Source organism: Papio anubis, chromosome 20, assembly GCF_008728515.1.
Source record: "Papio anubis isolate 15944 chromosome 20, Panubis1.0, whole genome shotgun sequence".
Classification (NCBI taxonomy): Eukaryota; Metazoa; Chordata; class Mammalia; order Primates; family Cercopithecidae; genus Papio; species Papio anubis.
In genome coordinates, this window is record NC_044995.1 from 7,083,125 (window position 1) to 7,100,508 (window position 17,384).

At 45.2% G+C, this 17,384-nt stretch overlaps 1 protein-coding gene across 9 annotated transcripts in view; it reads left to right on the forward strand.

Annotated features, from left to right (window-relative positions):
* The window catches only part of ZNF528 (zinc finger protein 528), a 51,717-nt gene that overhangs the window by 16,474 nt on the left and 17,859 nt on the right, over window positions 1-17,384 (forward strand). Inside the window, exons 1-4 of one of the 9 annotated variants that reach the window (XM_031660195.1) lie at window positions 9,862-10,235; window positions 10,697-10,949; window positions 14,441-14,508; window positions 14,700-14,781. The exons of 1 other annotated variant lie outside the window; for it this stretch is intronic. Coding sequence is in view for 4 of the 8 variants with exons in the window: in XM_009195153.4 (XP_009193417.2) it covers window positions 14,504-14,508; window positions 14,700-14,781 (87 nt within the window). In the remaining 4 variants the exon portion in view is untranslated. Of the gene's footprint in view, window positions 1-2,694; window positions 5,412-9,861; window positions 10,236-10,696; window positions 10,950-14,440; window positions 14,525-14,699; window positions 14,782-17,384 lie in introns of those variants that run through there. 7 more of the 9 variants (XM_009195155.4, XM_009195153.4, XM_009195154.4 and 4 more) reach the window with 7 other exon arrangements.

Consider the following 17,384-nt stretch of genomic DNA (forward strand, 5'->3'; position numbering starts at 1 on the left):
CTCAAAAAAAAACAAAAAAACAAACAAAAAAACAGTGGTCATTTTTGAAATGGAAGAGAGAAGAGTTAGATTAGAGAATTTAAACTACCAGTATGCCATGTTCTTGAGTAGCATTTACATTTAACTGTTGGCATAATTTCCAACTGTTTGATTTAGAATGTACATAGTTCTCATGTTTTAATTAATAAAATTAAAATCTTCCTAAGTATGAATCACATCATTTTTACCAACTGTTTTATTCCCCCTTAGGAGAATATACTGCACAATAATGCACCATTAATAGTAAATACTCTGCAATTTGTTTTTTTTTGTCTGCACACCGAGCTATGTAGCAGTGATATGTGTCTAACTACTCTAGTATAAAATAGGCATTTAAAAAAATGCACCATTAGAATTTTAAGGTTGACGCATCCAGAACAGTTTTGTGTATGTGTGAAATGAAACAACATATGCATACACTTGTGAGTGCATATCCTTGGGTAAGTATAATTTAGACTAATCATACTTAATACTTGAGTTATTCTCTCTGTGCTCTGGCAAAGAATGCTTATATGGGTACATATAATCCATAACAGTGCCACTTCAGCCTCATACACCCTCAAAAGTCCATCAAACATTTCACTGTTCATTATATTTCTGTGTGCCTAAGTGTGCCAAAGACATGCACCTTAATTTTTATAACACGAAAATACAAATATATGACAAATACTATTAAATGAAAGAAAGTATTGAATAAGAGTGAAATTACTGTACCACAATGTCTTTTTTTTTTTTTCCTAGTAGTCCTTGGTGACATAAGTGGAAAAATATTAATATTCATAAATTTTTTTCTTTTTTTTGAGACTGAGTCTCTGTCGCCCAGGCTGGAGTGCAGTGACGCGATCTCGGCTCACTGCAAGCTCTGCCCCTGGGTGCATGCCATTCTCCTCAGCCTCCTGAGTAGATGGAACTACAGGTGCCTGTCACCTCACCTAGCTATTTTTTTGTATTTTTAGTAGAGACGCGGTTTCACTGTGTTAGCCAGGATGGTCTCGATCTCCTGACCTCGTGATCCACCTGCCTCGGCCTCCCGAAGTGCTGGGATTATAGGCTTGAGCCACCGCGCCCAGCTAATTTTTGTATTTTTAATAGAGATGGGGTTTCACCATGTTGGCGAGGGTGGTCTTGATCTCTTCACCTTGTGATCCGCCCACCTCAGCCTCCCAAAGTACTGGGATTATAGGTGTGAGCCACCATGCCTGGTTGATAATTTGAACTTTTGACTGCTCTACTGGAATTTGTTTGAAGTCCACCTAAAGTTTGGTTTAGAGAATGGTGATGCCATAGACTGACATGGTCTGTGAATGTTTACTACATAATGAGGCGTTCTGGGAAAAGCAGGATGGACTTCCCCAGCTGGTCCAAATTGGAGAACAGGGATAGGTGAGTAGCCTGGGATATTGTATTAGTCTGTTCTCATGCTGCTAATACAGACATACCCAAGACTGTGTAATTTATAAAGAAAAAGAGGTTTAATGGACTAGCAGTTCCACAGGGTTAGAGATACCTCACAATCATGGCGGAGGGTGAAGGAGGAGCATACGCATGTTTTACATGGTGGCGGGCAAGAGAGAGCCTATGTAGGGAAACTGCCCTTTACAAAACCATAAGATCTCATGACATTTATTCACTATCATGAGAACAGTATGGGAAAATCCCACCCCCATGATTCATGTACCTCCCACTTGGTCCCTCCCACAACATGTGGGGATTATGGGAGCTACAATTCAAGATGGGATTTGGTGGGGACACAGCCAAACCGTATCATTTTGCCCCTGGTCCCTCCCAAATCTCACGTCCTCACATTTCAAAACCAATCATGCCTTCCCAGCAGTCCCCCAAAGTCTTATTTCAGCATTAACTCAAAAGTCCACAGTCCAAAGTTTCATCTGAGACAAGCAAGTCTCTTCTGCTTATGAGCCTGTAAAATCAAAAGCAAGTTAGTTATTTCCTAGGTACAATGGAGGTACAGGCATTGGATAAATAACACCCATTCCAAATGGGAGAAATTGGCCAAAACAGGTCACAGGTCCCATGCAAGTCTGAAATCCAGCAGGGCAGTCAAATCTTAAAGCTCTGAAATGATCTCTTTTGACTCCATGTCTCACATCCAGGTCACACTGATGCAAGAGGTGGGTTCCCATGGTCTTGGACACCTCTGCACCTGTGACTTTGCAGGGTACAGCTGCTCTCCTGGCTGTTTTCACAGGCTGGTGTTGAGTGTCTGCTACTTTTCCAGGTACATGCTCCAAGCTGTCGGTGAATGTACCATTCTGGGGTCTGGAGGAGGGTGGCCCTTTTCTCACAGCTTCACTAGTTAGTACCCTAGTGAGTATTCTGTGTGGGGGCTCCAACCCCACATTTTACTTCTGCACTGCTCTAGCAGAGGTTCTCCATGAGGGCTCTGCCCCTGCAGCACACCTCTGTTCCAGTTCCCAATAAAGTTCCTCATCTCCATCTGAGACCACCTTCAGCCTGGACTTTTTGGTCGGAGCCATTCAACACCATTCTCTAGGAAGCTCCAAATTTTCCCACATCTTCCTGTCTTCTTTTGAGCCCTCCAAACTATTGCAGCCTTTGCCTGTTACCCAGTTCCAAATTTGCTTCCACATTTTGAGGTATCCTTATAGCAGCACCCCACTCTACCATTACCAATTTACTGTATTAGTCTGTTCTCACGCTGCTAATAAAGAAATACCCAAGACTGGATAATTTTTGAAGACAAAGAGGTTTAATGGACTCAATTCCACTGGGTCGTGTCCTCTGAGCTTCTGCCACAGGGCCATGTAGACAGCTCTTATCGCGGAATTTTCCTGCCTCAAATTCTTCAGTGTCCCCTACACTCGCCTGCAGCTTTTCTAAGGTCCTCATGGCAAGGTTGATTCCCGCCCTGGGTGTTTCCCAGCCGCTCCCTCATTGGCCCCTGGAGAGCAGGGACACAGCCCCAGTCCCAGAACTCTTCCTGGTCCTGGGATCCTGCAGACCCCGCCCTCTCCTGACTTTCTCCTGCCTTTTTCCTCCTTGATTGGGGGCCCTTCTGCTCCTCAGGTCTCCTCTTTCCAGCCACTGCTTCTCCTGATTTCGAGTGTGGGGATGTGACTTCTATCTCAGGACATTAAGGTTTCTCTCCTCCCAAATTCCATCCCACAGAAAAGGTGCTCTTGAGGTGGGGATCTGACTCCAATCCCCTCCCTGTGAATGTGTGGAGGAGAGGAAATAGACAAAATGGTGAGATGGGAAAGAAGAATGGAGACCCATAAACAGATGGCAGCCAGGCGCGATGGCTCATGCCTGTAATCCCAGCACTTTGGGAGGCTGAGGCGGGGAGATTACCTGAGGTCAGTAGTTCAAGACCTGCCTGACCAACATTGAGAAACCCCGTCTCTATAAAAAATACAAAATTACTCGGGTGTGGTGGCGCATGCCTGTAATCCCAGCTACTCTGGAGGCTGAGACAGGAGAATCGCTTGTACCCGGGAGGCGGAGGTTGTGGTGATCCAAGATCGCACCATTGCACTCCAGCCTGGGCGACAAGAGCAAAGCTCCGTCTCAAACAAACAAAAACCAGAAAACAGATGGCAAAGTAGGTGGTGGATGAAGGATTTGCAGAGACAGTGAATGAAGATGCTGAGAAAGGAGCAGAGGGAGAAAAGCAACTAGAGAAATTTAGAGAAAAACTGGGTTTCTAGAGAGATAGAGTTCCGCAAGATAGGGAGAGGGGCAGAAAGGAGGAGGCTCCTCCCAGATGCGAGAGTTGGGGAGAGAAGGAGGGATTTGGAGCCAGGGCAGACAGAGCAGCATGGTGCTGGGACAGCAAGAGGGGGCAGCCAGTGAGGAGAGCAGAGGGAGAACCACAGCCGGGGAGACCTGGGATCTGGGGGTGCCAGAGAGTGGGGATGGGGGGTGTAGCAGGGAAGAGGGAATTTAACAGGGGAACCTAAGCGGCAGCAGAGACGGGGGAAGAAAGAGGCAGAAATATATGAAGATTGGAGACAAAGATTGGGCAGAAAGAAGAATAAGAGGTGAAAGAAGTGAGAAAGGAGCAGAACAAGTGGAAGAGAAGGATAGAGGGAAGAGCGGGAGAAGGAAGAAGGGCTTGAAATGAGCAGAATCCTAGGGGAAAAATAAAGAGAAAAAAAAAGAGCTAGGAAAAGAAGGTGAGAATGAGACGTAGGTAGAGAATGAGGGAGGGAAACACAGTAATAAGGAAATGGGGGATGCTCAGTCCAGATGAATGATGAATTGATTGGATATTATGATTAATTTATTTATAATAAACATAAAATTTGTTTAAAATATACAGACAAAGATGAGAATTGGAAAACTGTCTATAAGGCATGTGCATTTCATAATTCTTGGTATCAGAGGTTAGCTTCCACTTGCTGTCCTTATTCTGCCAGAGGGCAGTGACTTGACTCATTCAGGTGTGGGTCACTATCTTCACTTCTCTTGGGATGGGGTAGGCTGTGGGCGAGTGTATAAGATAGGAGGAAAAACCAAAGTGTTTTTTCTACTCGCACAACTAACACAATAGTGAACACTCAACACAAAATGCCTCATCTCTGGTCATCAAAATGTGTGAGGATTACTTCCCACCAACAAGGAATTTTTCATCAGATAAAAACTGGGTGTTCTGTAATTGAACTCAATTTGACACCATTTATAGGGAGTTAGCATTAGATCTCACAGGAGGCTGAGGGGCTCAGTTGCACAAAACTGCCCCCAGAATTTGCTAGAGTGATTTACACAACTCGGAGAAACAGTTTACTTAGGTGTACCTTTTGTTATAAAGGATATTACACAGGATACAGATGAACAGCCAGACGGAAGAGCGTTCCTAATAAATTAATGGAAACAAGTATGTTTTGGAAACCATGGATTTTCTTTCTTTCTTTTTTTTACTTAGATGGAGCCTCGCTCTGTCACCCAAGCTGGAGTGCAGTGGTGCTATCTCGGCTCACTGCAACCTCTACCTCCTGGGTTCAAGTGATTCTTCTGCCTCAGACTCACAAGTAGCTGGGATTACAGGCGTCTGCCACCATGCCTGGCTAATTTTTATATTTTTAGTAGAGACAGGGTATTGCCATGTTGGCCAGGCTGGTCTTGAACTCCTGACCTCAAGTGATCTGCCTGCCTCGGCCTCCCAAAGTGCTGGGATTACAGGCGTGGGCCACTGACCCAGCCCAGGGCTTGAGTTTCAAAGGTGTCACAGTACACCTTGGTTCTCTTTTTTTTATAAACAGGAATTTGTCTTCCTGACCTGAGTATTATCTCTATGTGGGAACAAAGGAGAGAGTGCTGGACTCTTCAGAGTGAAGGGAAAATAGCAAAAAATCCAGGTGGGAGGGAACGGATCAAAGGTGTGAACACAGGTAAGAGCTCAGATGGGCAGAGTAGAAGCTGCATGATTTTCTTTTTCTTTTCTTTTCTTTTTTGAGACAGGGTCTTGCTCTGTTAGCCAGGTTGGAGTGCAGTGGCAATCATAGCTCATTGCAGCCTGGAACTCTTGGACTCAAGTCATCCTCCTTCCTTTGCCTCCCAAACTGGTGAGATTACAGGTGTGAGCCATTGCACCCTGCAAAGCCACACTAATAAATAGTGCTTGGGAAACTCTGCAACTGGGAGAATTCTGTGGAAAACCAATAGTATAAATCCTGGTTTGTGTGTGTGTGTGTGTGTGTGTGTGTGTGTGTGTGTGTGTGTGTTCTGAGACAGTCTCACTCTGTTGCCCAGGCCGGAGTGCTGTCGCACAATCTTGGCTCACTGCAACCTCTGCCTCACAGGTTCAAGCTAGTGTCCTGCCTCAGCCTCCTGAGTAGCTGGGATTACTGGTGCCTGCCACCATCCTTGGCTAATTTTTGTATTTTGAGTAGAGATGGGGTTTCACCAAGTTGGCCAGGCTGGTGTTGAACTCCTGTCCTCAGTTGATCCGCCTGCCTCAGCCTCCCAAAGTGCTGGGATTACAGGTGTGAGCCACTGTGCCTGGCCTAAATCCTGTTAGTTTTGAATGGAAATTTTCTTTTTTTTTTTTTTTTTCTGGGACAGGTTCTTGCTCCGAGACAATGGCAAGTACAAACTAGGTTTACTGTAAATATGAGAAAGGGAAAAAATGCTTTTACTGTATTAGAAGACTTGAAATCGCATGAAGGGATTCCAGTCTTTTGTTGTTGGTGGTCAGATGTTTTAGCTATTTTAAGTGTTTCGGTTTGTTTGTCTTTCTACATAACTGCTAACCTTGTTAGTATCTGCAGAATGCCTTAATTAGGAAAGCTATTAACCCTATGTGTCAGGTTTGTATAATTTTGTATTGTTTTATATGGAGTCTTCGAATAAATGTATGTGGTATATGTCTCTATATGCTGTCTTTGATTTCTTTCATCAGCATTTGGTAGTTGTAACATAACAGTTCTATGAATGTTTGACATGTATTTCTTTGACCTTTTTTTTAATGGAGCAATCATACATAGTATTTTATTTTTAATATCAGGTTTCATGTGTAAATTCCTAGTGTATAGAAATATACAAGATGATTATGATTATTATTATTATGAGACAGGATCTTACTCTGTCATCCAGGCTGGAGTGCAATGGAGCAGTCTCAGCTACTGCAACCTCTATCCTGCAGGCTTAAGTCATCCTCCCACCTCAGCTTCCCGAGTAGTTGGCACTGCAGGCATGGGCCACCAAGGCCTGTTAAATTTTTGGGTTTTATAGTGGGTTTCACCATGTTACCCAGCTGGTCTCAAACTCCTGAGCTCGAGTGATGTGCCCACCTTGGCCTCCCAAAGTGCTGGGATTACAGGCATAAGCCACCATGCCTGGCTGATGAAATATACGATATTTTTGTAGGTTGATCTTATACTTTGCTACCTTTACATTTTTCTTGTTCTAGAGATTTTTGTAGATTTTTTTTTGGAATTTTCTACATAAAATGATTTCATCAGTTTCCTATTGCTATACACAGTGACTGGCTTAAAACAACAAAAATTTATTCTTTTGCAATTCTGCAAGTCACATATCTAATATGGGTCCACAGTTCTGTGACTCTTCATGAATCTCCAGGGGAGAATTTGTTTCCTTACCTTTTGTAGGTTCCAGAGGCCACTTACATCCTCTGACTCATGGTCCACTTCCTCCATCTTTAAAGGCGAGAAAAAAATCTCTTTATCCCTCTATTTTCAACACGTCACCACTGTCTCTGTCCCTTGGTGTCCACCTGCACCTTTCTGATATTTGAACCTTGTGATTCTATCCCTTTGACCATATAATTCAGGATAATGTCTTATCTAAAGATTCTTAACTAGACCACATTTGCAAACTCCCTTTTGACATGTCCAGTAACACAGGTTACAGGGATGAAGATACCTTCCTTTGGGGAAGGTATTAGCCTGCACAACCATCGTATTTTCTGTTGGTACACTATTGTTTTTTCCCCTGTCCTCAGGCCACCCTCCTTCCCCAGCCTCCCAAAGCACTGTGATTACAGGCCTCGGACACCACATCCAGCCTGTCACTTTTATTTCATTTTCCTTTATTTCACTGGCTGGAACCTTTGATATTGTGTGGAACAGTAGTGATGAGAGGAGACATCCTTGCCATCATCCCAACCTCTGGGGGAAACTATGCTTTCCCCAGTATGTATGATGATTCTGTAAGGGTTGGTAGGTGATCTTGAGTTGAGGAAGTTTCCCATGATACTGTTTTCCATACTGACTGCAGTATTTCAGATTCCCACAACATGTACCAAGATAGTGTCTCCACATCCTTGCTTGTGAAGCAGGTTCACTGCACACTGGTTGCCAATGTGTCTGAGTTGAGTGAGAGATAATCTCACGCAAACACAGTAAGTTACATGAAGTGAATTTGTTACATACAGATCGGCAGATGCCTGGGATTCATGTGTTCTGCTCCCCAAGGCTCAGGAAAAACACCCAGTGCAGATGCAGTCTCTCTCTGTGTGTTCAGCTTGCATCACAACTTGCATCACAGTTGCGGGAGGCTGGAAGGCAGCCCATCCTGGGTTTCAAGCTCCAGGGATGCATGGCACATTGGCCTAAAGCAACAAAGGGCATCCTGTTCTGGGGGTCTGGAACACATCTGTCCTTTTCTCACTGCTCCCTTCCTCTCAGGATGTTGCTTTTCCAGCACATTCTATATTAATTCTTGGGAACTACAAGTGAGAAGTCAGATGCAACTCGGCCAATTCAACCCCACTTGAATGCTTTCGTGCAGTCTCTCCGCCAATCCAGATACCCTTTTATTTGTATATTTTTTGAGACAGCGTCTCGCTCTGTCTCCCAGGCTGGAGTGCAGTGATGCAATCTTGACTTACTGCACCTCCACCTCCTGGATTCAAGCAATTCTTGTGTCTCAGCCTCTCGAGTAGCTGGGACTACAGGCGTGTGCCACCATCCCTGGCTTATATATATATATATACATATTTCGTATTTTTAGTAGAGACGCGGTTTCACAATGTCAGCCAGGCTGGTCTCTAACTCCCGACCTCAGGTGATCTGCCCACCTCGGCCTCCCAAAGTGTTGGGATTACAGGCATGAGCCACCACGCCTGGCCCAGATATCCCCTTTAATAAAGCTAGTCCACTGACCTCCCTGGATCTGGAGGTAGAGGCTGGTCTCAGGAGACTGAAGTAATACCTTGACTGGCAGAATCTCAGGGCAACCTCATTGAGGTACAGCCAGTCGCATTTCACTAGGCTCAAGAGGATTGCTGCCTCCAGCAGGATAACCAGGCCTGCCTGGAGCAGTGCCATAGTCCAGGATCCCAGTGACCGAGGTGAGAAGTTGGTACTCAGATCAAAGAAAAGTTCTTCAGGTGACCCCACTGTCTGCAGCCAATGGGCCTGCTTGTGGGTCTTAGGTATTTGTGTTTCAAAAATAACCTGAGGTCCTGATGTGGGATCCTTATCTCCCATGCAAGGTGACTCATGCCTATAATCCCAGCACTTCGGGAGGAGCAGATGGGAAGATTGCTTGAGGCTAGAAGCTGGAGACCAGCCTGGGCAACAAAGCCAGACCTACATCTCTATTAAAAACAAACACAGAAAATTAGCACAGTGGAGAGGCAAGGCCTTTACTCCCAGCTACTTGCGAGGTTGAGATGGGAGGTGCCCTGGACCCCAGGAAGTCAAGGTTTCAGTGAGCTATGATTGTGCCACTGCATTCCAGCCTGGGTGGCAGAGACCCTGTCTTAACATTTTAAAAAGCATTAAAAAACTAAGTTGGGCCGGCCATGGTGGCTACTCTGGAGGCTGGGCCAGGAGAATCACTTGAACCGAGGAGGCAAAGGTTACAGTGAGCTGAGTGCGTGCCACTGTACTCCAGCCTGGGCGACAGAGGGAAACTCTGTCTCAACAACAACAACAAAAACTTAGTTGTTTATGACTATTTTTAAAAGTTATTGTTTCTTTCTTTTTTTTTTTAAAGAAACAGTTGGTAACTTCTCTTTACACAGGCCTTAGTCCTCCATGCCCAACATGATGTCCCAAGGAAAGTCTCTGGAATTGAGCACAGGGTTGACCTTCACTTTCTAGAGTGAATGAGGAAGATAAATGAAAAGTATATATCTTCGGTGGGACATTGGCATGAAACAGAACATTCTACCCTGGCAGGGTTTTGCATTTCACATTTTAGCTTGCATCCCCTTCACAGACAATTCCAAAGTGTGTTAATTCAATTCCTAAAGCTTCCCTTCCCTTCCTCCCTTCCCTTTCCTCCTTACTTTTCTTTCTTGTCCATTTATTTTCGTGTTTTCTCTCTTTCTTTCTTGGTTTTCTCTTTTTTAACTTCTCTTTGTTTTCTCTTTCTCTCTCTTTACTCTCTCTCTTCTCTCTCTGCTTCCAGGGTAGGTGGGACTTGAAATTCATTTTAATAGAAGGAATTTTCGTGGATGTAATCAACAACCGATTTTGCTCTGCGCAGGCAAGATCCTTTTCAGATCTCTAAGCAGATCTTGCCTCCAAAACCCTGAAAACAGGCGCGGCCAGTCAGGCGAATAGAAGCGCAGGCCCCGCCCAGGCCTTGTCCCGGTCCGCCGTGGTCCCAGCCAGTCCGGCCTCTAGGATGCGCGCGCAATTTCCCGCAAACCCGGAAGCGGACCGTTGGGGGTGAATGCCTAGAGCGCAGTTTCCGGTAGAGCCGGAAGCCGATCGCATGGAGGAACTGTTTCGCAGCAGCGCGTGAGTTTCCTTTTGTCTATATTAAGTCTAGGCTACCCCGTTCTTCTGCGCTTCTATACCCGGAATCTTAGGGGCGTGCAGACCTTGAAATCGCAGCACTGCTTCCCCCATCCCGAGTAAATTCAGACGTCCTTTGAGAGTCTGGGAGTCGCTTTCTGCTGTTAAAATCGCTTGGAGGCTGGTCCTGTGCCCGATCTTTTTGTCATATGCCCGCGTAGACACCTCCTATCGTGGGGTTTTCCTGCTTCAAGTCCTTTAGTAACCCCTACACACGCCCCGCACCATGTAAAATCCTCACTGTCCGTTCCCCCAGCCTCGCCCTTCTTGGCCGCTGGAGCTCAGCGCCCCAACGGGGCATGAGAGGCCGCGTCCTCTGCCCGGACCTGGTTTCTGCAGACTCCACCCCTCTTCTGACCCACTCCTGCCTTTCTTCTCCTTAATCTGGACCCTCTGTTCCCCAGGCCTCCCTTTCCCAGCCACTGGTTCTCCTGACCCCGAATGTGGGGAGTGACTTCAGTCTCCTGACATCCAGTGTTCTCTCGAGCCAGCTTCCAGCCCACCGAAAATGAGCTTTTCCGGAGATGGGCATCTTATTCCAATCCCCTCCCTGTGAATGTGTGGAGAAGAAGAGATGGGAACGAGTCAGATGAAATAGAGAAATTTTGAAAGAGAAATGAAGAATGAGAGAACCATTAACAGACGGCGAAGTAGAAGGTGAGTGAGGGGTTCGCGGCGGCACAGTGAAAGAAGGTGCTGAGAAAATAGCAGGGGGAGAAAAGTAACTAAAAATATAGACAAACCTGGGTCTGTAGAAAGATGAAGTTCAACAAGATAGGGAAGGCTTCTCAGACAGAGAGTGGGGGAGAGGAGGAGGGATTTGGAGCCAGGTCAGATAGAGCAGCGTGGCGCTGGGACAGCCAGAGCGGGCAGCTGGTCACAAGGGGAACAGAGGGAGAACCACAGCAGGGGGAGGCCTGGGATCTGAGGGTGCCAGAGAGTGGGGACAGGGTTGTGTAACATCGAAGATTGAATTTAACAGGGTGAGCCCAAGGGGAGCCGAAATGTGGGAGGAAAGAGGCAGAAATATATGGAGATTAGGGACAGTGAAAGATTGGGCAGAAAGAGGAATCAAGAGGTGAAACAAGTTGTAAAAATGGATCAGAACAGGCGGGAGAGAAAGAATAGAAAGAAGAATGGGACAAAGAGAAGAGGAGGGACTCAAGATGAACACAATCCTAGGGAAAAAATAAAGAGGAAAAAAACAGCTAGGGAAAAAAGATGAGAATGAGAGATATGTACAGAACGAGGAAGGGAAACAGTAGTGAGGAAAGAGGGGGACACTGGTTACAGATGAGTGGTGAGTTGATTGGAAATTATGATTGAATTGTGACGTATTAATTTCTCTATAATATAAAATCTGTTTAAAATACATGAGGCTAGGGGCTGTGGCTAACACGTGTAATACCAGTACTTTGGGAGGCTGAGGTGGGCAGATCACTTGAGGTCAGGAGTTGAGTGAGACCAGTCTGGCCAACATGGTGAAACCCTGTCTCTAGTAAAAATACAAAAATTAGCTGGGCCTGGTGGCCTGGGCCTGTAATCCCAGCTACTCAGGAGGCTGAGGCAGGAGAATTGCTTAATCCTGGGAGGCAGAGGTTGCAGTGAGCTGAGATTGCGTCACTGCACTCCAGGTTAGGTGACAGAGCAAGACTCCATCTCAAAAAAAAAAAAAAAAAAATAACCACAGATGAAGATGAGAATTGGAACACTATTTCTAAGGCATGTGCGTTTTATAATTCCTGGCATCAGAGGTTAGCTTCCGCTTGTAATCTGTATTCTGCTAGGGGGCAGTGACTTGGCTCATTCAGGTGTGGTTCACTCTCTTCTCTTTTCTTTGGATGGACTAGGGCGTGAGCGAGTATATAAGATAGGAAAAACTAAAGTGGTTTTTGTGCTCACAGTGAATACAATACAGAGCACGGCACCCAGAATGCCTCATCTCTGCTCACCAAAATCATATGGGAATTACTTGTCACCAACAAGCAATTCTTCATCAGACAGCACCTGGGTATTCTGTAATTTTACTCAGTTTAACTGGTTAGTGTAGGAACAGTCACACACACATTTTGATCACTAGAGGTGAGGTATTCTCTTGGGTGTGAGAGTAGTAAAAAGTGTGGTTTTTTTCCTGTCTCAAACAGTAAGGGCAAGAATTTTCCAATAGGCCCACCCACCTGTCTCTAGGACTGTGTTCTTACTCAGTAGTGACTGGGAATTGTCTGTCCCTGATCCTGGCTGCTGCTGACGCTGAGACTGTGTGCCAGAGGCCAGCCCCATTCACACTCTCCTGATGCCATGGCACCCCTCCTCCACAGTGTCATCAATTTTTATTTCTTTTTTTTTTTTTTTTTTTTTTTTTTTTTTTTGAGGCCAGTCGCTCTGGCCGCCCAGGCTGGAGTGCAGTGGCGGATCTCAGCTCACTGCAAGCTCAGCCTCCTGGAGTTCACGCCATTCTCCTGCCTCAGCCTCGGTAGCTGGGACTACAGAGCCCCCACCTTGCCGGCTGGTTTTTGTATTTTTTTTTTTTAGTAGAGGCGGGGGTTTCACGTGTTAGCCAGGATGGTCTCGATCTCCTGACCTCATGATCTGCCCGTCTCGGCCTCCCAAAGTGCTGGGATTACAGGCTTGAGCCACCGCGCCCGGCCATCAATTTTTATTTCAAGGGAATTATTTTGGTCATTGTACCCAGATGGAGCTGTTGCCCATTAAAACACACACACATACCTTTATGTTTCCCACTATTTCATCCTCAAAAGAAAAAACAAAGTATTAGCTACATTTTTACTTGCAGTAAGTCTGCCTTCTCTGTGCTTCATGTAAGAGCACAATATACCAAAATCTTGTTTAAGCTGTCTCTCACTCTTTCCTCCACTTCTTGCTTGACCGCATCCAATCAGGTTTTGACATCAACCACTCCTCTGCTCCTTTTTTTTATCTGAGTCACCAGTGACTTCTCTGTTTCTAAATCTAGTTATTTTTTCATTTAATTTTTAGAGACAAAGTCTTGCTGTGTCACCCAAGCTGGCATGCAGTGGCACAGTCATAGTTCACCATAACCTCAAACCCCTGGGCTCCAGCAATCCTCCCATCTCAGCCTCTGGAGTAGAAAGACTATGGGCCTGTCCCTCTACCTGGCTGATTAAAAAAATTTTTTTTAGAGACAGAGTCTCACTAAATTGCCCAGGCTGGTCTTGAACTTCTGACTTCTAGCCATCCTGCAAACAAGTCCCAGCGTGCTGGGATTAGAGGCCTGAGCCCCTGTACCCTGCTTAAATCCGACTTTGAATTTTCCGTCCTCATCTGTCTTTTTCTGTCAGCAACATGTTTCACAGCTGATCACTCTATTTTTTCTCAGCTTTGAAGATACTGCTCATATTTTTAAAAATCTGTTTAAAATTTTTCTCATCACTGTAGTATCTTACCAGTTACCTCTGCTGGTGTCTTCTGAAGTGTCTTCTCTGAATATGGAAATGTCACCCAGTTTAGTCGTTAAACCTGTTCTGTCTGCCCACACCCTCTGCTTTTCCTTTTGATCTCATCTATGGCTTTAAACACCACCACCATGTCTCCATTTTCCCTCAACACCCACCCCGGTCCCCTGAATTCCAAAATCCTGTATCCAGTGGTGTTCTCAACATCTCTGCTGGGACATCCACAGGGATCTCCACCTCTACGTGTCCAAAAGAGACCTCCTGAACTCCCTCAAACGTGTTCTCCCTACAGTGCTGCGTAGCTCAGATGACGGATGCCTTGTACTTTCTGGGGGTTAACTAAACCTGTCAAAATGTGCTTAAAATGTATGAGATACTATTTGTGTTTTAATTTCTAAGGTAAAGAATAAATGACATGTTTACTTAAAATGAGTGAGGAAATAGATTGTTTCAAAATTTCTTTTGATGTGTGGGAGAAAATATTTGAAGAGCTCAACCCTGCCTGATCTGCTTCCCCAGGACCTCTCTGACCTCATCTCCTGCCTCTGTTCTTCCCGCTGCCTCTACTGCAACTAGACAGCCCCCTTTCCTTTTCCGAGAGCCTTTTGTATTTTTAAAATAAGTGCTTGATCGAAGTATGATTGTAGGAATCACACAGTTTATTGCCACATGAAGAATTCATTTTTATTTTTATTTTTTAATTTTTTTTTTTAGGTTCACAAATTTTAAGAGAGGGAGAATAAAGTGGAGAAATCTCAGAGGGAATCCACTCAACAGATGAGGTACCTTAACTACATGGTGGGTGAATTCCAAATGGTTAACATCTGTTTGCTGAGTTAGGCTAAATCAGGCCTATGTAGAAAGTCACAGTTTGGGGATTACCTCAGGGGGAGGTCTTCCCTTTTTGTGTGGCTATGACACAGGAAGGATGTATGTTGATTCTAAGCCCTAAACAGCGTATTTTGGCATTCAGGATTCACTTCCAAAGAGACATATTATGCAAGGAAGCAACTCGGAAAATGAAAGAGAAGGAGTCAGGAATGGCCCTTACTCAGGTAAGGTAATATTCTCAGTGGATTGTTCTGTCTCTGTTTCTTCCTGAAATGCCAGGCCTTGGAGTTGCTATCTTTGACTCTGAAGCATCCTGCCTGACACGTTTGCTGGCACTTACCCATGGCTTCTTCCAGTCCCTTCATTTCCGCTTGAGATTTCAGTTCACTGTGACCCAGTGACACGAACTTGGAAAGAGCCTGCACTGGGCATGGTCCTGGGAAGGGCTCACACTCAGACATGGATGGATATGGGGTATGGGTCCCATGGTGTCAGTGCTGCTGGGCAGCGGGATTGTTAAGGGATCACATCTGGATGCACCGTCAGTGTTCTGTGGACTAGAATTAGAGAAGCTGCGTGTCATAGTTCCAAGTTCCTTTCTTTCGTTTTTCTTTTCTTTTCTTTTTTTTTTTTTGAGACAGAATCTTGCTTTGTTGCCCAGACTGGAGTGCAATGGCATGATCCCTGCTCATTGCAACCTCCGCCTCCCAGGTTCAAAGGTTTCTTCCACCTCAGCCTCTCGTGTAGCTGGGATTACAGGTGTGCACCACCACTCCAGTCTAATTTTTGTGTTTCTAGTAGAGATGGGGTTTCGCCATGTTGGTCAGGTTGATCTTGAATGCCAGCCTGAAGTGATTCGGGCAGCTCGGCCTCCCGAAGTGCTGGGTTTACAGGCATGAGCCACCTCACCCAGCCACAAGTTACATATTAATGTGCGTGAGTATTTGGTAAATTCTGGAAAAAGAGTTCACAAAAGGGAAATATTTTCTGCCTGATTTTGGATTACAGTGGAAGCTAAACAAGTGAGTAACTTAACTCAGATTATCTTAATGTTTGGTAAAGTAATGGAATGTTTAGATAAAGACATCAGTGATAGTGTTTTATTCCCTTTATAAACTGTTCTATTTTAAAATATGAAATCAAGTTTAATGTCTTAACAGCAAGAGATTCAAAAGCATTTACAAATCTGTCACCTTTTCCTGTTTTTTGTCTCTGTCTCTGACTTGGTTCAGGGAGGACATTCTGTTGTCATTCTTAGCACATCCTTTCCACAGAGACTGGTGCTCCTGCAGGAAGTCTTGTACAACTGCTGTGCTAGTCGAAAAAGGTTATAATTTTGCTTAGAGATTGCAGTAGAATTTCCCCTCCCCTCCTCTTCCCTCCCTTCCCCACCCTTCCCCTTTCCTCCCCTTCCTTTTCTCTCCTTTTTTCTTTTTCTTTTTTTTTAAAAAAAAGGAGATGGAATCTCACTATGTTGCCTAGGCTGGTTTTGTACTTGTGGGATCAAGCCATCTTCCTGCCTTGGCCTCCCAAAGCGCTGGGATTACAGGTGTGAGCCACTGTGCCCAGCCTAGAATTTCTTTCTCTCTAGAGAGGAGGAAATCATATTCTTGTACCACCAATTATTATGAAGAATTTTTTATTTTAAGCAATGAAATTATATGTATTTTTTAATAGGAAAAGTCCAAACAAACATGCAGCTTATTAGCACAGCAAATACAAAGCATCCCATCCCCTGTCCAGCCTTCCACTCTCTCTCATATCTCATTGGGGAGCCACTGTTGTCAGCTCTGTGTCAAGAGTCCTGTCAAGTCCTAGACAAATGTATTTACATAGCATTGTGATACATGCTTTTAAGTCCTCAGTGGTTGTTTTGTTGTGATATTTTATTCTGAAAGTTGTGAAAATTTGTGTGTTTTCATGTTAGGAAGATGGATTGCTTGCCCTTTACATCCTCATGTGAATGTTCTCTGAATTAGAAATCAGTCACCTCTCTCAGAAGTTCGAGACCAAGCTGGCCAACGTGATAAAAACCCGTCTCTACCAAAAATACAAAAAATTAGTAGGGCCACGCGTGGTGGCTCACGCCTGTAATCCCAGCACTTTGGGACGCTGAGGCCGGTGAAACATGAGGTCGGGAGTTCCAAGATCAGCCTGGCCAAGATGGTGAAACCCCATCTCTACTAGAAAATACAAAAATTAGCCAGGTGTGGTGGCAGGCGCCTATAATTCCAGGTACTCGGGAGGCTGAGGCAGAAGAATTGATTGAACCTGGGAGGTGGAGGTTGCAGTGAGCTGAGATCACGCCACTGCACTCCAGCCTGGGTGACAAAGCGAAACTCTGTCTCAAAAAAAAAAACATTAGTTGGGTGTGGTGGCTCACACCTATAATCTCAGCACTTTGAGATGCTAAGGCAGGTGGATCACCTGAGCCCAAGAGTTCAAGACCAGCCTGGCCAACATAGTGAAACCCTGTCTCTACTGGTAAAAAAAAAAAAAAACAAAAATTAGCCAGGTGTGGTGGCAGGTGCCTGTAATCCCAGGTACTCAGGAGGCTGAGGCTGAGGAATTGCTTGAACTTGGGAGGCCGAGGCTGCAATAAGCTGAAATTGCACCACTGCCCTCCCCCCGCCCCCCAAAAAAGGAGAGAGAAATCAGGAGTTTGTGGTTTCCTCTGCATGATGCCACGTCATGCCAGGCAGGGGCTCCAGCAAATGGGTGTCACACATTTTTCCCATGGGGCTCCCGGCAGGTTCACTTGGTGCTGGTGCCTCTCTGGGTGCAAGAACTTCCTGAGTGGCTTCTTGATTTCTCACAAAGGCAGTTG